The sequence below is a fragment of the Zonotrichia leucophrys genome, chromosome 5 (genome assembly GCF_028769735.1).
Source record: "Zonotrichia leucophrys gambelii isolate GWCS_2022_RI chromosome 5, RI_Zleu_2.0, whole genome shotgun sequence".
Taxonomy (NCBI): Eukaryota; Metazoa; Chordata; class Aves; order Passeriformes; family Passerellidae; genus Zonotrichia; species Zonotrichia leucophrys.
In genome coordinates this window covers 47,781,925-47,805,370 of record NC_088175.1, presented here as the reverse complement: position 1 = coordinate 47,805,370, position 23,446 = coordinate 47,781,925, and the positions used below count along the sequence as shown (strand labels likewise).

The window sequence follows — 23,446 nt, the reverse complement described above, 5'->3', positions numbered from 1 at the left end:
CCTTGATATAAAGTTAAAAAGCAGCCAGGAGACATAGCTCAAAGATGTTGTAGATCTGCTCATCTAGACATAGGTGGGAAGAAATTGGGCTAGTAATTTTTTTTGTCTCATCTGCAAATGAGGATAATGATTCCCTTTCCTCACCTTTAGTCTGTTTAGATGAAACCTCCAGAGGGTGGGGCCTGACTTCAGAGACAGACACAATGGGATGGTGACTTCAGCTGGGATTTCTAGGGGACTGTAAATAATGGAAAACTTTATTTGTTAAGGGATAAAGCCCATTAGCATTTGGTACATGCCTGTGCTGGTTTTGTAAAGTTCAAGAGGTCTTTTCTTTGCAAATGCTTTTATATATGTCCCAGAATGAATTTGGTACAGTATAACTAAAACACATCTAAAAGTATGTAACCCAGCAGCGTCCCAAACAAGCTGAGCAAACAGGCGTTCACTGGGATTTAATCCTAATTTATGAGCAAGGAAATGGAGCAGAGGAGAGAGAGGCAGCACCTTCAGACCCTGCTCAGTGGAGGCATGGCCAAAAATGTCCAACCAGTTGTGATGTTCTTCTCATCCCCCAGAAATAAACCCACCAATATAACAAATATGTCTTTCCCTAAGCTTATTTCTAATGTAATATTAATCTGTGCTCTCGTGTGTGTTTGGGCAGGATTTAGAGCATTACATCAGTTTGCTGTGCTGTTGCTTTGCTCCAACATGCAGCTTTGCCATGGGGGGCTGGTGAGGGAGAAAGGAAATAGAAGGAAAGGACTTGCAATGAGGAAAGGGATAGCACAGCTAGGAAATATTCACTCTTCCTTTAGGAGGAAAAAAATACTTCAACCAATATTTCTAAAAGTAGGATTGCAGAAAAATGTAGAAGGTGTCAGGACAGTGCTCTTAGATCCCATTTCAGATTTTGGACTGTTTGGCTTTTTTTTTTCCCTTTCACTGACCCTCGTTGCCATTCCCCGCTGTGTGAAGTCACGTTCGAGTTTGTCAGCTCTTCAGGGACCTAACCTGTCATTTCCCTTTATTTGCAAACTGCTGTGATAGTTTATGGCTTGTTATAAATACTAAGAGTGTTGGAAACCTCAGGAAGGCAAACATGAGTATTTTAGAAGGTATGGGATGCAATGAAATTCCATGTGTGCATATTCACACATACATTTGTGTGAACACATGCATATGACATGCATGGATAATGGCCTAGTTAACCTGTAATCCATTTCAAATGCAGCACATGACAGTGACCTGAGTAGCAGAGTATGGAAATACATTTTTCCTTTTAATTGGTGTGTTCCCTGGGATCTTCATCTTCCCACTGCAAACTCAATCTGCATATTGCAGCTCCTCAGGTCCTGTAGGAAGAGTTCTCCTTCTCTCCCTCTCCTCTTGGAGCTGGCCAGAGCAGTTTGGCAGATCGGCTGTGGGAGGACTTGGAAATGATGGGAATGGCTTTCTTGAGCCCAGGGACCAAGCGTTATCTCTCGTCCGGGGCAGGAGGAATGTAGGGAACTGCATCCAGATCTGCGATAGCGACGCAATGAGCTGATGAGCGAGTTCAGTGCTGCAGCAAGGAGGGGGAGGGAGAGCTTATTTTTAACTGGAAACTGCACAAGTGAGACTGAAGTAGCTCTGTGCTGCCGTGCTATCATCAAGTGCATGTGTGAGTGAGGGAGCAATGAGCACGGCTCCGTACGGCGCGGTGTCCTAGTGGAACGTGTGGCTGGACGTGAGCAGGGTGGAGGCAGGTCGGGTGAAAAGGCAGCGCATGCTGCTGCCTTTGTCTGGGCGTTGGAACGAGCCACTCCTGATAACATTTATCTACTTCTCTTCTTTTTTTTTTTTTTTCTTCCCCTCCGGGTGATGTTGCTTCTTTTCTGCGCCCTCCTCCTCGGGCTGCCTGTCTCCCAACCATTCCTCTCTCCCTTACTAACACTCATTCCCCTTCCATCCTTAATCTTCCCACCCCTTCCTCTCATCTGAAGCTGACCCCTCTCTCTTCTTGCCCCTCCTTCCCAGCTGATCCCTCCCCCTGCTCTGGATCTGCTGGCTGTGGGATTTTTTTCTCGTGCTCACTGGCAGATGTGACAGCTTTTGGAACTGTATCATCCAGGAACAGCTATATCTGGAGTTGAAAAACCTAACGTGGTTTCCCAGGCAGCAGGAATGGATCGCTGAGAGAATTTCAATCTCCGACTGCTTTTGTCTTGTGGTAGTGACTTTTATTATTTATGTTTGTGACATTTCTTACAGTACAGTTGTCAGCACTGAATGAAAGACTAAAGTCTAGTAGATTATTATAAAATCAGTATCACAGTATTTGTGTTGTTATATTAAAGGGATGCTGTCTATGTTTAAATACAGGTTTGGCTTGATTTACAAAATCTTATATGCATAAAATGTTCTTATGAATTTCTTACTGACTTAGAAAAGGCCTGGTTTATGTGTTTTATTTAACAATAAATATTCTTTAGCTGAGCATTGGAAATACAAGTAAATAGATCTTGCATGAAAACCACAAAGTGAAAGGAGACTGGTTAAATACAGACCTCCTCAATGAGATGCAAAACCTACTAAAATTATTAGAATTCATTGGATTTCAAATAACTATTTTTAGTGTATGTATTTCATTTGATCCTAATGCAGTTTACCTTTAAACCACCTGTCTGATCTCTTTATAATCAGGGATTGATGCTGACCATGTAGAGCAAATGCCACTGGATGCCCAGGGGCGTGTTGTATTTGGAGCTGATTACATTTTGTTGTTTTTAAGCTGTCTGTTTTAAGCCAATAAGGCAGATGCAGGCCATGCCAACCAGTCACTTAGAACTGACCAGGAACTCAGTAGGTGCTCCTTTCTGGGTTTTGGAAGCATGCTTTTGGCTATGGGATCCAGCTGTAGTCCACATGTTGATTGTCAGGGATAGGGATTTTATGTAAATATACAAATGTAGTGTTGTGTTTATGCTTCTGCAAGCTGAGATGGTGAAATAGAGCCACTGTTCTGGTTGGGGCCAAAATATCACCTGGGCTTTAAAATTTTGCATTTTGAAATACTTAAGCCAGAATCATTCTTGTTATGAGGAAATCAGGAAATGGTTCACAAAACCATTGATGCTACAAGTGCTAATGATTGTGGCATTTGTTTTACAGGACCCTTTGCCACATGAAGCACTTAAAAAGCAAACTTAAGACTGTCTGCTGTGCCCTGGGTATCCTCTCATTATGAGGCTGTGAGAGTAGGAGCAGAAGAAGAGGTACTAGTTGAAATAGTAAGATCCCTGGGATTGCTGTGGCTGGGTTAAGGTGGATCAAGGAGCTGTCATAACTCACATGTAGTCAAGGATTCAGAACTGAACCACTTGCTGTAATACTACAGAGTTACTCCCTGCTTTCCTTGGAGACTCTCAAGCTCCTCAGCAGCTCCAGCTGTTGGTTTGAGCACTACTAACACCACGAGCTATTAGAGTATCTTTCCTTTCTGGGATTGTCTGCACTTTTTTTTCCTTAAAGAACTGCCCTCTGACTTTAGTCTTGATTATTAGTTAATAAGCAGCACCTAAGGGGCCTGAGAGATGAATCACTGTGTTTGAGGAGCTGCAATACAGACCTGGAGCACAGACACCCTTCCCATAAGCTCTCCATTAAGATCTATTTGGGTTTTCATTGGAGCTTGTTCTAAGCAAAGATTATTCTGGCTGAAAAATCTCTTCTAGGCAGAGCAGTTGCTTCCAGCCTCTTTCGTAAGCTTTTTGGTTTTTTTCTTTTCTTTCCTAACCTTTTGTTTTCTTTTTCACCTGTGAGGTATCTTTAGTAGGCTGTTGAAATGGACAGTGCATGTGAAGTTGGTGTTTCACCAAGGGTGGATTGCTTGAATGGGGGGTTAGATGGAGCCAAGTCCTTCTCTGCCATGCAAACACTTCCTACCCCTGTGACTGCAGGGTCATTGTAACCAAACTGGGAGCCATTGTGTATTGGATTTTCAATCCAATCCCAGTCTAGCACCAGGGAGCAAAGCCATTGTTCAGGTGGTGGCTGCACTTTGCTCCCTAAACAAGTTTAGAGTGGGACAATCTGGGAAATGTTTGACATAGATTTCACTGGGATGTGCTGATTTTGGAGACTGGTGTCCTCCAGAAGTGTGTTCATGTCTACACCGCAGTGGGTTATCTCTCTATGCGGTCTGCCTCTCTGACCCTTGTAAATATTTACTCAGCACAAATAGTTGGAAACTGAGGTCCTGTACAGGGGAAGAGTGACTGCTACAAAGTTGAAGATTAAGTGGTAAAAATCCTAAGCCTGATGTTGGGGAAGAGATGGCATTCGTGGCTGTAACAGTGTTAGTGGGAGGCAAATGCCAATAGGAATGTTGTCTTTGGAAAAGGAAGAGCATATAAATATTGTTATTATTGTTTGCTGGCAGATGTTAATTGCTTTAAAGAACCTGTGCAGCTTATTCCTAAAGCAGTAAATAGAGTCAGGGAAAAGGGGCCGTGAAAGGTGCAGCCCAACCCCCCTGCTCAAGGCAGGGTCAGCTTGGAGGGTCAGGCTGGATTACTCAGGGCTTTGGCTTTGAGAGCAAACCCCTGAGGATGGAGCCTGCCCAGCCTGTCTGGGCAGGCTGCTCCAATGTTGGACTCTCCTGGTCACAGGAAAGCTTTTCCGTCCATGCTGTTGGGACCACTCCTGTTTTGATTTATGCCTGTCTCTCACTCCCACTACTCCCCACTGTGAAAAACCTGGCTCTCCATAGAAAATCTTCTTACCTCACTGTATCTTCCCTATCTGGTTTCTGTGAAGAGGTTGTGTCAATCCACTGCAGTCCTCCAGCTTTCCCACCTCTTGTCTGCATGCACAACTCTGGTTCTTCCTTTTCCTTCATATCTGCCCAATTTCAGAAAGGTCCAGTCTCTGAGCTTTCTAAGTATATTTTTTGGTTATAAATTTGTTTATAAATTCTTAATTCAGATTTTGAAGTCTCCTGTGTTTGGGTATATTTCAGTGTTAGGTGCTTTTGGCTTGTTGCACTTGCACTGGCTGTTCACACAAGCTGTCTCTCTCAAGCCCCCAAGGGAAAAGAATCTTAGTTTTTAATTTTAGCTTCTTCAGCTACCTGCTGACAGAGTTTGATTTCCACCTACCACCTCCTCCCTCCCTCCTGAGCCCTCTGTCTAAGCAAGAAAAACTGAGATCCAGAGTCAGTCTCTGGCAGCTCTTCCTTTGGCAACAGTTCTGCTGTCATTAAATGGGAACCAAGTAGATATTACTTACTTGGAGTAAGCAGTGGGAAGACAACCTGAGCCCTGTTCATTGCCACCTTAAATTTCAAGCTTGTGGTGGAATCAATGCTGTTTAACTGGGTGGATTCCAAAGCCATTTAATGTAGGTATAAGCAGGTAAAATATAAATATGTATCTCTTAATTACTTTTTAAATAGTTTTATCAGGCAATATTAATTTGTAGAAATAAGGGAAGTCACTAGAAATCCCATCTGAGCCATGAACCTGCAAGGTGGCCTTGGGCAAAATCATTGCTCTCTTGGTCCCTGTGTCCTCATCTATAAAAGCAGGTGATCAACTCCTGATAAAGTGCTTTTCACTGGAAAATGTTCTCAATACAACATAATTAACTCATAGAATTGATACCTGATTTTACTGCTTGGGCACTTCTGCCCTAGACAGGCACTGACCGTGTTGCCCTCTCCCCCTCAGGCACCATGTTCCGGAAGAAGAAGAAGAAACGCCCGGAGATCTCGGCCCCACAGAACTTTGAGCACCGTGTCCACACCTCATTTGACCCAAAGGAGGGCAAATTTGTGGGCCTGCCTCCTCAATGGCAGAATATTCTGGACACGCTGAGGCGCCCCAAGCCAGTGGTAGACCCTTCAAGAATCACAAGGATGCAGCTCCAGCCTATGAAGGTGAGGGAGGCAGAAAGTTCTTCCCTGTTCCTCAGGGAGTTGCCTCCGAGTTGAGGCTCTGCTTCTGGTGCCCATGAATGGGACTAAGGGTGGTATCTGTATGGAATTCAGTGCATAGCAGGCTTTGATACCCCAAGGTGATAGTAACTTCATCAGGAGTAAGGACAGTAGGATCCTGACCTGTTGCTGTTGAAATAACCAGGCTGCCTGTTACGGTGATGGGGACCTGTGAAAGCTCCTGTGGTAGCTGACAGGAGCCAGGGTGCGTTCAGCAGTTGTACAGGGAAGCCAAGAGAAGAATTTGTGGAGAGACCTGTTTTAGAAGGCTTGTCATTCTTGTGGGTGAGCAAATTTGGCTGGTAATGAAGTTGCCAGGGAAGCCTAAGTGGGAGAGAGAGCAATGTAGCACTGCCTTGCTGTTCACAGACAGGTAAGGAACACAAGGACTAAACTAGGGTCTGGGCTAAAAGGGTTAATAAACCAGCATTTTAATGGAAAGTGGGACATAGTAATGGAACAGTGTCCTTCAGTAAGGAAAAAGAAGTGATTCCTGTAGATGGGTGGGTTTAGATGGCTGCTGGTGCTGGCATCTGGAGACTGTGTAAGTGACAGCAGGAACATGCTGTGGGAAAAGGCAACTTCATGGTGACCTCTCAGGAAAGGAAATGAAAGATGGTGACAGAAATATTGTGCTTAAAATCTTGCTTGCTTGGCAGAAGTTTTTGTTCCCAGTTAAAAAAAAAAGGCAAAAAACCCTGCAGGAGCCTGAAAACTGGGAGGTGTGCTGTAAAACAGAGATGTTGCTACTTGGGTTTTAGGAGGGATATAAAAAAAGAGTTGACTATCTGATGAATATATTTAGCTTTTTGTGTACAGGTGCTTAAAGCATGGGGAATAAAGAGGACTATATTTGGTATAATGTAAGCTTTGGTACATAATCAAACCTACAAATGAAATGGCTCATCAGGATCTTGGAGCAGAATGCTGGTTTATAAAGGAAAAACTTGCTTAAGAAGAATAGGTGGGGAAAAAAAAGACAGGAGGTATTGCCTGGTGTCCTGAATGTGCTTTGAGGTTCAAAATATAGTAGAGGGATAGGAGCACAATCCAGAGGAGAGATAAAATGTGTAATAAGAGACCAACTTGGTTAGATCAGGAGCTCTGTAATGAGCTTAAACTGCAGGAGGATTGCTCAGAAGGGTGGAAACTAGGTCAAGTTATAAAGGGCAAAGAGAAAAGAAATTCATGTAGGAGCAAAACTGGAAGGGCAATGCACAAAAAAGAGATGTTATTCTCAAAGAACATAAAGGGCACTGAGGACACATCATGAGGGCAATGAGGAGGAGAAGAAGGATGAAGGAAAGAATTTGTTCACTGCGGGTTTTGGAAGAAAGTTAACAGATGATACCGAGAATTCCTAAGTGTTTAATGATTTTTCTCTGGTCTTCATTAAGTGTGATCAGTGGGCTGACAATTAGCATGAGGATGAAGGGATGAGAATGCAGACCAGAATAAGAAAAGAACAGGAACAGAAATGAGACTTAGCGAAGAAGTTGCATATTTTCAAGTCAGCTGGGCCTAATGAAATTCAAGGAATTGCAGATCAGTCAGAATAATTTCTATCCCCAGAAAGAGACTGGAACAAATAAGCAAGTAATCTATTTGCAACCGCTTCCAAGGAGATAGCAGGGTAATAGCTGGCAGCCAGTATGGATTTATCAAGAAAAGAATCACGTCAAGCAACCCAATTTTCATTAATCACAGGGTAGGGGGCTTTGGGTCAGGGAGAAGTGATAGCACTCCCCTGTATCTTGACTTCAGGAAGCCTCTGGGCACTGCACCGATGGCGTTTCCAGAGCAAGCCAAACTTCCTCAAGTATTAGGCCATGGATGCTCAAAAAATAGTGAGGCATCCCTGTTGAAACAGAAATGTGTGTGAAGAGATTTCCTGGAGTTTGCCCTGAGCCTTATTCTGGTCAGGACTTTCATGTCTGACTTACTAAACCCGAGGATGGTAAAAGCTGAAAGGAGGTGCAAATCCTTTAGAGAACAAGGACAGAATACCCAACAGGCTTTAAAAAACTAAAGAATCATTTTAAACTAACACTGTTTTTCTCAGTAATTCCAAATGCAAGCACTCTCATGGACTGCATAACAAAGCTGACTGTTTCTGGTAAACTCCATTTGAATTAACTCTGGTTCGATGATACCAATCAATTTGATTTTTTTTTTTTCAAGTGCTAGTTGGCCAAGCCCTTGTACATAGTCCTGGATTAAATTATCATAGTAGTTCCTGGGTTTGTGTGTAGCTTATAAAAAGGTGCTTTTCTTATTAGAATTTCTCAGTTTTGGTCAGTAGGGCATGAGCTATGTAACAGCACTCCATATACATTTGGCTCAAATTTGGATGTTTCCTCATTAATCTGATGCAATGCTTAAACATAGCAGCAAAGCAAGATTAACTCCCATCTTCCCTGTCTGCTGGGGCTAGGTCTGACTTCATGGGAGTGACCTGAGTCTAATTCTAGGGAGTTTTAGCTAGAAGGGGAGAAGAGCACTGCAGGGGATTTTCTGGAGAGGCCATAGCATGTTGTTGGAGCCTTCTTATTTTGAGAATACCCATGTCTTTCTGGAATCACTTTTGTCAATTTTGGACAAAAAGTTCGTGTCCCCAGCAGATTGTTCCGTGACAGCAGCTGGGCTGTGGAGGAAGGGGTGTGTGTGTGGTGAGAGAGTAGGAGTGAAGACCAGAATTTCCAGCTGCAGCTGCTGTGTGCGCCATGGAGTGAGTTGAGTTGTCCTTTCTTCACCCTGTTGAACAAAAATCTTCTGTTCTGCCTTTCGTTCTCAGACACTGAGCGAACCAGGTGCTCGTTTGTGCACTGTGGTGGTGTTCTGTTGAAATTACTGGAGCTACTGTGTTGCACCAGCTAAGTATTAGTCTCAGTGTAATTAATTCAGCATGTTTAGAAGATCCCTGGAGCTCAGTTAGCAAACAGAAGATTGCTGTCACTCCAGGGAAGGACTTTCCTCAAGCAGAGGTTCAGGAAAGTGTAGGAGTGATCCTGTGCTGCAAATTTCTGTGGAGAAATGAAACCTTTTGGTTCCCAGCACTAGAAGAGCTAAAGAAGCTTTTCAGTTCCAGAAAAAAACAAGGTAGAACACTACCTAATATACCAACAGCTTCAGGTTGTCCTACTGTACAGAGCTGGTGCCTGTTTGGATGGAAGCCTTGTTCTTCAGTGTTTGCTTACAGGGCAGTTGTGAGCTGCTGTGACCCTTTGTTCATCATTTTTAATTATAATAGCTTGGCAGAGTAGAGCAGGGAGGCAGAGTTGGAACAGCACAGTCTGCAGTGGTCAGGATTGGGATGTATTAGCTGAAATTGTAGAGAAGCAGACTGAGGGACGCTGATTACAACGCTATTGAGAGTGCTTCAGGGGAGAGATGAACCTTGTGTTGGCACAGCAAAGGTGAGTTTTGCAAATGGAGCTTGCAGCATGCTGGAGCTTCTGAGAACTAATATTTCAGGAGCTCGGTGAGAGCATTAGTGATGTATGTAGTGTCACACAGTTTCAGCACAAGAAAGCCAGGAGTGTTGAAATATCCCAGTTTTGCTCTAACTTAGTCTTTTAGAATGTGAGCACAACAGCAGAATTGACTGTTCTGGCTGACAGCACTGCTGCTCTGACAGCGGGATGTAACCCAAGGACTTTTATTTTCCCTCAGTAAAGGACATTGAAACAAAAGACAAAAATTGGTAATTTTTCCTGAATTCCTTGAGTTGTCTTTGGCTATATGTACAAAATCTAACCTTTGGTAAGACAAATTGAGCCTTGATTCTTACAACACTGACTTGTTTCTCACCTTGCCTGTGTTTCCCAGACCGTGGTGCGGGGCAGCACTGTGGAAGTGGAAGGCTACATCTCTGGGTTGCTCAATGACATCCAGAAGCTTTCTGCCATCAGCTCGAACACTCTGAGAGGCAGAAGCCCCACCAGCAGGAGGAGAGCCCAGTCCCTCGGGCTCCTGGGAGATGAGAGACCCCCAGACATGTACCTTCAGAGTCCTGAAGGAGACTGGGCAGACAAGTATGGGAACTACCTCAACTGCAATGGTGGGTCCAAGGTGGCCCGGAGGCAGACCATGTGGCCGGATTACAAGCCCCGCCTGGAAGGGCAGTCTCATCCCAACGGCATGGTGACAAAAGCCCAGTCCCTGGGGCCCTCGGAGTTCCAGGGCGCCGATGGCAGCTGTGTGCAGCGCATCTCTGGGCTGCAGCACGTGCCCGCTGTGCCAGGGGACAGCGACACGGCCATGAGGAGCCCGGAGGAGGGCTGGCTTCAGCGCCAGCCCAGCGCCAGGCCCTCGGGGGAGGGCAGCCCCAACTCCAAATCGCGGGAGAACAGCCTCAAGAGGAGGCTCCTGCGCAGCGTGTTCCCCTCGTCCAGCACCTCAAACAAGCCGGGCCCTCCCCTGCAGATCAAGGTAGGAGTTATTCACTGGACTGCAGTGTTGACTTTACAGTTCCAGAGGTTACATATGCAGCCAATTTAATTGCAAACATCGGGTAACCATCTGTTCTTGTTATGATTAATGTTGGAATTAAATAGTCCTGAGCAGAGGAAATGTGTGGTCCGCCTGAGCTCCGCGAGATGCTGCAAGGCACAGCTCAGGATGGCAGCCAGATCTCCAGCAGAAGGTTTGGCGGAGCTGCAGGAGCGTGGGCTGGGAAGGACGAGGGGTCTTAGTCACTGCCTTCTGTGAGGTAAAGGCATAGCTGCAATGCCATTCTGCTGGCCCCAAAAAGCCTTTGCCATTTGGGAAATTGCCACGATTTGCATTAGCAGAGTATTTTTCTGCCTGTGTAAACCAGAACTAACTTGGGGGAGTGTGTTGGTTATAGCTCTATCTGCCAGGCCACTACAGCAGCAGGGTTTGCAGCAGCACCCACGGTGCTGTCACACAGGAAGTCAGACTGTTGGATTTTGTAAAGGCTCATAGCTACAGCTCCCCCAGGAAAGCTGTCCTGAATGGATGACTCATTTCTTGTTAAACTGAAAATCTCTGGTTCCTGGTACTGGATAGGAAATGCAACCATTGCTTCTTTTCCATTTCGGGCTGACCCAGCATCTGTCTTCTGTGCATGGCTTCAAAGGTGATGCTGGGCCTGGCTGATTCCCAACAGCTCTGAACTGGGAGGATGATGACAGGAACCACTGTCCAAACCAGCCTGACTGTACTGAAGGGTGTTGCAGGGAGGAGATGTCTCCAGTCCAGTTTCTTGCAGTTTGTGTAAGGATCCAGGCTCAAGGCTTTGGGCACAGTGGCTTTTCTTTCCAAGGGAGAGGATTTTGAAAGAATGCAGTCCTTGTGTAACACAAAGTGCACTTATTGCTGTCTCAGTGACTCTGGGCTGATTTAAATTGCTTCGAGGCCTGTCCCCTGAGTACCTAGAACTGGCCACTTCTTTCTTCCCCAGAGTGTCTTTGCCATGCTCAGCACTTCCAGGAGCAGGACCAGAAGTTGCCAGCCCAGTGAATGTGCTTGGGATTGTGTGAGCTCCAGCTGTTTGTCAGAGGAGAGGAACAGGGCAGACCTTTAGGACTAATCTATCTCCCACAGATCCAGTGAGGGATCTGTGCCATAGTTGTTTATCTAAGATGTTCTTACCAGCTTCTGATGATGAAAACCTGGGTCTCCTGCTCTGATGGAGCTGATGATGTGTAAGAAATGTGTAATTGCAGATTAATGGAACAATAATATAACTGAATCATGGAATCCCAGACTGGTTTGGGTTGGCAGAGACCTCAGTGTCCATTGGGTTCCACCCCCTACCATGGGCAGGGACACCTTCCACTAGACCAGGCTGCTCCAGCCTGGTCTTGAACACTTCCAGAGATGGAGCATCCACCACTTGGCTGGGTAACTGGCTGGAATGAAAAGGTGGTGCCTTGAAAAGCACCATGGTAAGTTTGAATGCACCTTCCTTATGAAGGGAAGGAGTGGTAGAGCCAGTGACACCTCAAAATGTCCCAAGACAGAGAACAGGTACATGGGGACTGTCAGATTACAGGAGCAGGAAATAAGACTTATATGTGGTTAAGCAAACATGTGTGAGCTTGCATGCATGTCGTGTGCCCTTCTGCATGCTCTGGGTTATGTAAAACGTGGGGTTTTTTCTCTCTCCTGAGACAAAACAAGATTTGGGAAGTAAATTCTGTGTTGCTGTGAGCATGTCAGCACAGGACTGCAGGGGTGGAGCTGGTGTAGGGGAGGAAGGAGCTCCTGACAGGCAGTTGTGTTTGTGCTGTGCCCTGATGCTGCTCAGTCGTGTTTTCCAGGGCCTCTCTGTGTGTGAGGCTTATGCAGATTCTGCTCTTGACAAAAATCCTTGATTAAAACCCAAAGTGCATAGAATTAAATCCTACACAATTATTCCCTGTCTGAGACAGGGAAAATGAGTGCTCTTGTAAAAAATTCTCGATTGGCAGTTTTCAGTTCCCATGCCCATATTATTAACTTTATTAATAATCTCTCTGAATTGTGAGAAAGAAAAAGCTTTTTGCTTTGAAGTTTCTGTTTTGCCCTATAATATAAATGATGGGTTTGCTCTTTCTGAAGTTGCTTCTTTGACAGATCTACTATTATTTTGCATGTATTTATATACATATACTATGTATATTTTACATATACATATGTACGTATATAATGTATTTTGTACCTCACCTGCTAAATGTTGTTGATTTTAATTAATCAACATTTCCAGGGTGAGTATTAGCACGACAGTGTTTATCCTTCCTGGCATGGGAATGCATATCCTGAAGCCACATTCCCACAGGCTGTGATCTTACTATATCTCCTACACTAAGTAGGGTTGGGCCTGCTTGTCATTTGAGTGGGAGGTCTCCAAAAACCTCGAGCATTGCTAATCCAAATTCACTGCAGGTCAGTTTTAAGCCAGCAAGGGGGCAGGTGGCTCTGTGTAGCAGGAGTCTTGTGTTGACTGCCTCCAGCTGTCCTGGTGCCTGGTGCTTTTCCCAAAGTGGAGAGCTAATTCCATGCTTGATCGACAGGAATGCTCTGCAGGTACCAGTGGAAAGTGCAGAGAGTGTTTTCAGTAGGCAGAGTGTAATTACCCAAAGGGAATTAGGCCAAGACTTCAAAGTGATTTACAGCCTTGGCATGAATCCCCTTTCCTTTTATACAAAGGAAGATCAGAGGCATGGAGGGATAAAGGATTTTCAAATTCTCTGCAGCACAGGTTGCCCCTGATTTTTGGTGGCAAGGTTGGAATGCTTTTTAGCAGCTGGGGTTTTTTTCTGTGGGTTTTGTGTCTTGGTGGTTTTCTTAAAGCATGTTCCCTTTAAACTGCGTCAGTTTGGAGGCCGCTAAAGCATAGCACCCATTCCCCAAGGGATTCTTGAAGATCTTGCATCTAAGGAGATCTTCATCCAAGCCATGTGTTGGACAGACCTGGAGACAAGAACCTGAAGCTCTTGACTCCAGTCTGCTCCCAGGTGTGCTAGGGCAGAGTGGGATGACACAGAGCTGATTCCTCACCTCTCTGCTTGTTAATCCAACCATCACTTTGTTTTTCCTCTTTGTTCTTCTTGAAGCCTAATGCTTTCTTCAAGCCCCAGCAGTGGGGTTCCCCGCACAGCCCTGCAGCCAAAGCCCAGTCTCTCCCCCCAGACCAACCTGCCTCCGAGTTCCCCAGGATGATCTCCGAAGCTGGGACCCCCCAGAAGTCCCCAACAGCAGAGAAGGCTGTGGCAGTGCCACCAGGCCGACCCTCCCCAGCAGGGTCCCCCAGGAACAGGCAGACCCAGACCAGCTCCAGCAACCTCCACCTGCCCCAGGACTCTGCTGGGAAGGGGCAGCCAGCCAGTGAGGACCCTGTGGTTGTGACTCACGAGCAGTTCAAAGCTGCCCTCAGGATGGTTGTGGACCAAGGAGATCCCAGGGCACTGCTGGAAAACTACATCAAGATTGGGGAGGGCTCCACAGGAATCGTGTGCATCGCTCGGGAGAAGCACTCGGGGCGCCAGGTGGCCGTGAAAATGATGGACCTGAGGAAGCAGCAGCGCCGGGAGCTCCTCTTCAATGAGGTGAGAGTGCTGGAGACAGCGGGACTCTGCTGTCCTCACTGGAGCCATCAGTGTGGCAAGAGCAAGGGAAGAGCAGGATCATCTTCCTTTTACTGGTGTTATGCTCATACCAAGACCAGCTATTGCTGGGGGGATGGAGGCTCTGTGCTGCGGTTGCAGGGCTGTGTGTGCTCGCTTGGTTGGATAGAATGAGGTGTGGTGAGTGATTTTGTGGTGGTCACTTGTCCACTGTGGTTTTACAGGTGGTGATAATGAGGGACTATCAACATGTCAACGTCGTGGAGATGTACAAGAGCTACCTCGTGGGAGAAGAGCTCTGGGTGCTGATGGAGTTCCTGCAGGGAGGAGCCCTCACAGACATCGTGTCTCAGATCAGGTATAAAGCAAAATCCCAGACATCAACATGGGAGAGCAAGGACAGCAGAGTGGGGATTTCTGAGACAAATTGGTTCCCTTAGAGATCTTGTGTTTGCAGTGCCCTGAAACTACTACAGTTTATAACTGTTACCAATTTTGAGTATGTGATAATACTTCTGATGTAGAAGGGACTAATTTAAAGTACTGATCCCTTTAGATACCCACTAGTCATCTCCTTGATGACCTTCCCTGTAAAACACAGTACTTATATAAGTGTTTACTGTATATGTTGAATCCCGGCCAGGACCTTCATTGAATAAGTATTAAAGAAATGGTTTTCAGTGCTGCAACCTTAGCCACAAATTCAACCTCACTAACTTCTCTGGAGAAGTGCAGCAAAGCCTTGAGATCTGGACTCCTTCCCAAATTTCATTGCCTAAAGATAGCAACTACTGGACACTCTCCTAAATTTGTTTCCTTATCTATATTGCTTCATATTCAATAGTACCCAAGGCATTTCTGTAGGGCAAATAAGTTGTTCTCAGACGGCCTCTGGTCCCTCTCAGAAGGTGTTCTGATGATGCAGTTGTGGTGATTGTGTCTTACCCACGACTCTGGAGCACCCTTCTCCTGCTTCAGAGCAGTCCTGCAAGGCTGGAAACTGGGACAGGGAATGCCACTGGAGAGACTGACCAAGAAGATTTGTAGGATGAGAGTTTCTTTTTGGAAGATTCTGGATCTTAACTGGATTACACTTAGGCAGTATTGATAGCACTAATTGTATTCAGTTTTTAAAAGACCATAGTATACCTTTAGTTCACATATGTGCTTGGCCTAGGTCCTGTGGTGGGTTTAAGGTATGTATCTTACTCTGCTTGGTGGATTTAAGGCATGTATCTTGCTCTGTTGTGTTCTGAGTTTTGGAAGTATAATTTTGAGAGGCATCAAGAGCCACATTGTCCTCGATAGCTTCCACAACCCCACTTGGAAGGAGTGCCCTGGAGACACTTACCGGGGCAGGCCCTTCCAGAATTGAGTTCAGAGGCATCTCAGGGTCTGCAAGCCAACATTTAATTCTGAGGAGTGCTCAGTTACAGCTTACAGGGCCAATGAAACTCCTGTAGCTCTTGGCTAGTACTGAATTGCAGATAAAAAGTGATGAAGAGGTTTATGAAGGGTCTGTGTATTTATATCCACCAGTGAGACCTCAGCCCAGATTTGTTTAAAGAAGCTTCCTTTAAGCCTGTTAGTGATTGGTTTTGTTTTTAACCTCATGATGGAAGAAGGATCTGTTATAACCATAACATTTATCAGAAGTAAGCTGCAAACCTTTATCAGTTTTTCCCAGGAAGGAAAATGCCATCATTGCAGTCATTAAACTTTTGCTGAGGGGGATAAGTGATTTACATCTCCAGGAGTGAGGTAATCCTCCAGTAATCTGTTTTACACTATGCAGTCACTTGACTGAAACCAAATTGCATACGTGACAGGGTGAAAGTGCACCTCCTGTGATCTTTGGGAACCCCAGGGCTTTCAGGTGGATCAGCTCAGGCACTATGAAAGGAAAAGCACTGTTCCTAAAGGCATTGGTTTCTGTGCTGGGAAGTGCCACAGGTAGCCTTTGTCCCTTTCCCTTCTCAGATTAAATCTTAAAGACAGAAGTAGCCCCCCGATATCCCTCAGATTTAGTTGCCATCAGTGTGGCACAGTGCAGGTACAACCTTGTAGCTGTCCTGGTTTGGAAGAGTAAGGTATGGGATGCCAGACAGGCAGTGCAAGTGTAGATTTCTCAGCTGATGGTATAGGAATTGTTATGGGTTTAGAAGGTACTGTTCACTGCACAGTTCTGCCTTCTGAGTGCTCTCTTCTCCTTAGGCTCACTTGCAGATCCGAATTTGAGGAGGTTTCATTTCTGTCCTCAACCAGATGTTGTTCAGAACAACTGCTAGAGATAGGCTGATAATCCACAGTACTCAAATTGGTACTTCAGCTATTCTTTGAAATCATTTGCTTCTAGCATTGCTCAGTGTAAACATGCAGAGCTGTCACTGTCCCCAGGTACAGGAGAGAATTTTCATTTCTACCATTTTCACTTGATTGTGAAGGTTTCTGTATTGCTGTTCTAGCAACAGCTTCTAAAGAGGGGCTTCTTGGGGCTCATTTCCATGTGCTAACAGTGGTAGAAATCAGTAGTGCCTTCCCTGCTTGTAGCCTGTGCTATCTTTAGTTAGGTGTAAGTGTACCCCAGGTGTCTGCAAACACCTAAAGGATCCTAAAGGATCCCTATATTCGCTGTCGAATTATGCATTTGGATGTTTTGTGGATACAGTTGCACAATAAGCCTTGTGAATAATGTCTTTACTGTGTTTGCTTAAAAAAAGCTGTCTCACCAGTTACTGCAGCACCTTGGCATCAAGCAGCACTGCTGCCTGTCAGAACTGCTTGAAACAGCATCTTGCAGGATGAATTTAGGTACAGAGCTCGAAGTGCAATTTCTCGATATTATACCTATGAAAACTTTAAAGTTGTCAAGCCTCAAGTAAAAAATGTTTTCCTCAGTAACAGACGTGGAAGAATGGTGATAGTGAGATGGTGATTGTCACAGGGAACCAAAGTGTCTGTGTTTCAATCCCTGTGCCCCTGTGAGGAGCACTGTGCTCTGCACAGTTTAAGTGCCCTGTCTGTAATTGCAGGCTGAACGAGGAGCAGATTGCCACAGTGTGTGAGTCGGTGCTGCAGGCCCTGACCTATCTCCACTCTCAGGGGGTCATTCACCGAGACATCAAGAGCGACTCCATCCTTCTGACGTTGGATGGCAGGGTGTGTTTCCTCAGACAAATTGTTTCCTGTCTTGTGCTGCTGCAGCTTCTGTCTCTTACTTCCTTTCTGCTCCCAATCCCTTGTTTTCCCCTTGTCCTTTTACTCTTTTTGTCTGTAGCATTTCCCTCTGTGTTGTTTAAGGCTTATTTTTAAGGTTGGTTGCTTTTCTCTTTGTACAGGTCAAACTCTCTGATTTTGGCTTCTGTGCTCAGATCAGTAAAGATGTACCTAAAAGAAAATCCCTGGTGGGTACTCCTTATTGGATGGCTCCAGAAGTCATTGCAAGGATACCATACACCACCGAGGTAAGGGACCACCTCCCTAATAGCAGGAGAGCAAGTAACAGTCTGAAGTGTCACAAAATAGCTATTGGCTTTTCTAGGAAGTCTCTAGATTCTATTTAGAAAATAAACCCAACTATGACTACTGCTTTGATGGTGTTAACATCAATATTTCCTAAATCAGTAGAAAACCAGATTGTTCTGCTTCTAGGAACAAGGCATCAACTTCTTGTATTTTTACACCTAAAGCTTGGCCTGGACTTGTGTCTGCTGTGGACCGATGCGAGCAAGGAGCAGCCTGTGACATTATAGGGATCAGTAAATCAGTTCCATAAAGGTGATGGAGGGGGGACATGTGGGCTCTGAGAGGCTCACCTCAGGAAAGCAGACATGGGAGCTCTGGAGTTCTGGGCAGGTGGCAGCAGACTGACTAGTTTTGTTTACCAACCAGCCAGGTACAGGCAGTTACTTGCACACCTTTACATGTTGCAACACCAGCACGGCTCAGTCCTGGGTGCAAAATTGACTTTGTTCAACTTCTGTAAGGAGCCCAAAAGCATTAAGGGCATCAGTGTTGGACTCTCAGTGCCATTTGTCATGAGTGGGGTGTTGTGGTCTTTGTGAAAGCAGCTAAACAAAGACCCGCTCCTCTGGAGTGTGTGTATTGCTATGACATTGTCTCCCACAGGTGGATATCTGGTCCCTGGGGATCATGGTCATAGAGATGGTAGATGGAGAACCCCCCTACTTCAGTGATTCTCCAGTCCAGGCAATGAAGAGACTCCGTGACAGCCCTCCTCCCAAACTGAAAAACTTCCACAGGGTGAGCATGCTGCCAAGCACTTGTAAGCCTGATGGTTATCATGGGCAAATATCCATATCAGCTGTTCCCAGTACAGCTGGCTGTGGAAATGGACTTGCTAGGACATGTTTCTTGGGGAACAGCCTTGGCCTCAGGGTCTTAGTGGCTGCAAGCTGCTGCTGACAGCTGGTGGCTGCTTTGGGAAATAGCCCTGGCAGTGTGAGGGCACCTGGGCATAAATGGAGAGTGCAGGTCAGAGCTGCTTCAGGTGCACCCAGCAGTTCCCAGCTTACTGATGTTGATTGAGTAGCTTATCTTCCAGGGAAGGGAACAGGAGGATCCCTGCTCATGAGAGTTTTCAGCTTCATGGCCTTCAGGACTACAAAGGATGCATTATGGTCAGAGCAGGTGAGCTCAGGACAGATGCAAACTCATAGAGACACTGCAGCAGCTCAGAAGATGAACTTGGCTCCATGGTTTGTTAGGAAAAAGTAGCAGTGACATAGGAAATAGCACTCACCTTTCAGTGCCTGCTTAAAGAAGTCTTCCTTTCATTCCATGCCCAGCCTCTGAGAGATCAAACAGCTTCTGCAGCATCCTGAGCTACCCAGCCTTTCCAATTAATCAGAGCATCTGCAGCTGCTAAAACTGAATTATTTAAGAGAGGAGACTGCTGAACTAACAGCACACATTCCAACATCAACAGCTGTTCTTTCCTTTTTGCCTTAGCAACACTAATAAAAATTTCACGGTCACGTTCTGGACCTGGTGCTTGCTCTCCTTGGGCAGTGTAAAACCATCCTGGTCTGGGTCACACCTTGCTTGGTGACATGGCCATGCCACAGGCTGTGACAACCAGAGCTGGTTACGGTCTTGCTCTGCTCCACTTTGTACTGGGAAGCAGACTGGCTTCCAGCAGGCCGATTTACAGGCTGGTGGGCATCCTCCCCAGTGTCCTGCTGGAGTGCAGCTCCAGCTGTGGATCCAGCCTTCCATTCTGGTGCCCATTCATGGCTCACTGTGGTCGGTGACTGCAGTTCTGGGGGCAGCAGGTTAAAGGGATGTGACCTAGGATAATCCCTGCTGCATTGCTCAAGCATGGGCAGATTTATAGACAGGGATACAGGCTGGATCCTGACACTTGTCCTGAGCTGTGTGGTGTCTTCTCCAGCAAGCCTAAGTGAAGTCATCCAAAGCACTCCTGAGATGAGCAATATCTCAGAGTGAACAGTATTTCAGGACCTACTGAGGGAAACAGAGCTGGGAAAATGCCCCCAGTCTAAACTGGGTGTAATTATCAGCATTACAATAAATAAATATATGCCAAGATAATTTTTTAATTCCGTTTTAATAATGCAGAGCATTAAGCCAGTCAGAGATGTGCAGGGTCATGAAGTGATGCTTGGGGCTACCTACTACGAGGCTTTTACACCCCTTCCAAAGGACAAACCTGTGAGGTCATTCAGCTTTTTGGTACTGGTGCTGCAGCTTCTTCATCTTCTTGTACCACTAGCACGAGGGTTTTTCAGGCTCTCGGAACCTAGGGGAGAGCTGTCGCTATAGGATACGAAAGAACACAAGCACACACTGCTGTTCTCAAGGTGAAGGTAAAAGGGAAGTTTATTTTCTGACTCTAACATTTATAGTTTTCCAAACGTGACAGTGGATTGGAGGGTGACGGTGCCACCTCTCCAATGACACTGGACAAACTAACAGTCTGTCAACTTTCTCCTCTTCTATAAAGGAATGTAAAACAATGAACTATCTGCAGAAAGTGTGTGAGAAAGTTCGATACAAAAATGTCAACACTAGAAGGCTTAGAAAATATTAAGAAATCAGGGTGACAGAGAACTCTATTTAACTACCTTTCCATAATCTGTGACCAGTAAAAGAATGGGTTGATGCCCCCTTCCCACTCAAGTGCTTTGCCCAGGTAGCAGGAGTCCTGCAGAGTTTTTGAGCTGAGATCCAGGAAAGTTTAAGTAACAAAATGGGAAGCAGAAGTAATTCAAATGGAAGGATGTGGCAGGTAGTCTTAGTTAATTGACTGTATCCCATTGAAAAGAAAACAGCCTAAGTGTTGTGCCTAGCAGTGACAGAAAGTTATGTCCATAGCATAAAAAGCATGTGACCCATGTCACATTGCTGGAAAAACAGGGATACAGACTGGGAATGTGCAGGATCCTTTTAACCACACCCACCTTGGCAGCCTGGTGTTGCACGAGCTGTGCCTGGGCCCTTTGCAGGGTTGACTTGGTTGGTTGCTTTTTCACAGACCTCCCCAGTTCTGAGAGACTTCTTGGAGAGGATGTTGACACGAGATCCATTGGAAAGAGCAACAGCACAAGAACTTCTGGATCACCCCTTTTTGCTCCAGACAGGACTTCCAGAGTGCTTGGTGCCCCTTATCCAACAGTACAGGAAGCGCACCTCCACCTGCTGACTTTATATGAGGGGAAACTCTAGGGAAAAGGAATGTTTATAAAAGAAATATATAGAAAAAATTAAAGAGCCCAGGCAGTCTCAACCTGTGAATGGTGCTTGGAACTTGCCAGTGATTGTTTTGGAGGACAAATGTGAATCCTGTCCATGCATCCTCAGCCTCCTGTGGCTTCTCCTTTGCTGAAGACAATCAATACAGACTGGATCTGAGTGAGACCAAGTCTGTCTCAAGGATAAAGCGGGTATTCCATGGCTTGCAGGTCACTGCTGCCGAAGGATGGCATTCGAAAGTGGAGTCTGAAGTTGTGTTTCTGAATGTCTGTGGGTTTCTGCACACCCAGGCTGCTGACTACTGAGCTGGAACGATATTCCCCACTTAGAAATGTGATCTTTGTTTCCTTCATTGTGCACTGGAGCCATGAGCTGACTCACTTTGGGGCACAGACCTCTTTAAACTGTCAATGCACAAAGACCTTTTTTTTTTCCTCTGAGACCTTTTCACAGATTATTTTAATTTCCCTTGGTTAAATATGGACCTAGAAACCTGCACACCCTTCCTTAGGGATCAGATGTGATATGTATATATTTGTTTCTAAGTGGCTCTCTTGCATCAACATGCTTCTCTTTTGCTGCAGAATGTGTATGGTTTAGTGGTCAATCTTGAATTCATTTCATGATTTTAAACTTTTGGAGGGGGAAACCCTTGGATACAGTCCTCAAAGTGGACTCTATGAAGACCAGGTGCTCTTACCACCAGGATCTTATGGTTAAAAATTCACCATTTGCAACACCTTGTGTGCTGGTTGGAATGTGAACAGCATGCTCCTGTGGCTTGCCTTCCCAGTCCTTTCTCTCTGGAGAGGCTGAGAAGTGCTGCCCTGGTGCAGTTATTGGGTAGCATTTTGGGGATGCTGTAGGAGACCAAATGGAAATATTTGAGCTATCCTGCATATCCCAGGATTGATTTTTGTGTTTGTGTGCTGCTGTCTGGCTATTGGTCTGCCCTTCCCTGTCAGCCCTTTAATCTGGAAGGTTTCTGGTTGTCTAAACAGCTCTTTCAGCTATTTTGATGTAGTTTTAGGTATTTTGTATGCTGCACTCTCTGATCAGTGAGATCCTCAAGGTAATTGGACTCTAGGTCGGGATTAACATTGTACAGTGATGGTGTGTGTTGTTGTGAGGTCTCAAGAAAATATTTGTAGATGTGGAGCTGGGATCTTGTTTTGAAACTCCAGATACCAAGATTTTGGACTTTTAGGTATTCTCAGGACAGTCCTGCTGTCTCAGAAACTGACCTCAGAACTGCATTTTCTTCAGAAGATGTTCATAACCTCTGTCCTCTGCTATTTGCTCCAGCTACAGATCCTGCTTCAAAATTGAAGCCATGGTTGATTACTTGAAGTAATTTGGGATGGAATTCATCTGCACTGCTGCCAGCCAGCAGAGGGTGGGCACCCAGTCTGCAGAATGTGTAGGTTGGCTCTGTAGCCCATGGGGAGAGGAACACCCCTGGGCCAACAGCTCCAGAGGTGGTTCAGACATCTGCTGAAGGACAAAATCACTCTCTCTCTCACTCATGGCAGGTAGAGAGGTCGTAGGGGGTTTCTGTAAACTGGATGTCTAAGTTTGGGCCGATGGAGTTGGTTGAAATTAATTCATTAAGCTCCTCCTTAGCTGCACTGGAAAATTTTTGATGTAAAATGTTTCTGTATTCCAGATATATTACTTTTTTTTTAATGCAAAAAAAGCAGGGCTTGGAAAAGATTTATAATTTGAAACAAACAGTCCTGCCTGTCTTTAGTTGTGAATCCTTTGCACTTGTGTTTTAAATTAAAGTAGTTCTTGATTTATTCATAAACCTGTTAAAGTGTTGAGATGCTTAAAAATATGTCTGTAGTTCAGAGATGCGAGTGTGAACCTTGGAGTCTGCTCTAACTTCCCCGTTCTGTGGCTATATGGCTTCTAAAACAAGAGGAGACTGGGGCAGGAGCCTGGATCCTGAGCCCTGAAACAAAGGCTTCTGGGAGACAGGGATGACAGGTTTAGCATTTAACACCATTTTATACTTTAGTCCAAATCTAACTAAACACAGTGAGGGAAGGTCCTGGAAAAATTGCCTTCAAGTATCTTATAAAATTTTAAAATCTCATTACCATATTTCTGAGGAATGCAGAAAGGATCCATCTTCCTGTGCAGTGTAGAATTAAATTCCTGCTTCTTATGTTTCTCTCTTTGCAGTTCATGCACGGCCCAGCACCAATTAACTGCTCCATTACTTAGATGAGTGTGGAATCAAACATAAATCCTAAGATAAATCTAGATTAGCTGAGAGATTGAAGCTCCGTCCCCAGGGCCGACAGCTCCTTCCCCAGGAACCAGGCAGCCAGGCAGGAGAATGAGGATGCAGAGCAGGTTTGGAATTTGAATTGCAGTAGTGTTCAGGTCGGGATTTCATGTATGCTGGGTGACATCTGATTGTACAGCAAGGTGCAGCCTCTTCTCTGACGAGCCCAGAGCCTACTCAGTGGGTAATTATGCTCAGAGATGCTGTTTTCTCTGAGTATCTTTCCTTTTCTACAAGGGTGCACTTGTGTCTCAGGGTTTGCTGCTGTTCTATGTCATGTTTCCCCTGAATCCTTCCCTTTTATTTTCCTTCCTGTCAGCTTTGCTGGTATAGAGCCTTTTTCCTTGCTGGCATAGCTCTGGCAAT

At 45.4% G+C, this 23,446-nt stretch overlaps 1 protein-coding gene across 4 annotated transcripts in view; it reads left to right on the top strand.

The window, feature by feature from the left end:
* PAK6 (p21 (RAC1) activated kinase 6) overlaps positions 1-22,594 on the top strand; it is a 42,278-nt gene extending 19,684 nt beyond the window's left edge. For 3 of the 4 annotated variants that reach the window (XM_064715213.1, XM_064715212.1, XM_064715215.1), the window contains exons 5-12: positions 5,715-5,923; positions 9,809-10,411; positions 13,543-14,034; positions 14,277-14,410; positions 17,085-17,211; positions 17,391-17,516; positions 18,181-18,315; positions 20,570-22,594. In XM_064715213.1, the coding sequence (XP_064571283.1) occupies positions 5,720-5,923; positions 9,809-10,411; positions 13,543-14,034; positions 14,277-14,410; positions 17,085-17,211; positions 17,391-17,516; positions 18,181-18,315; positions 20,570-20,737 (1,989 nt within the window). In that variant the 5' untranslated portion in view covers positions 5,715-5,719 and the 3' untranslated portion in view covers positions 20,738-22,594. Of the gene's footprint in view, positions 1-1,884; positions 2,216-5,714; positions 5,924-9,808; positions 10,412-13,542; positions 14,035-14,276; positions 14,411-17,084; positions 17,212-17,390; positions 17,517-18,180; positions 18,316-20,569 lie in introns of those variants that run through there. The other variant, XM_064715216.1, reaches the window with a different exon arrangement.
* The last annotated feature ends 852 nt before the right edge of the window (positions 22,595-23,446 follow it).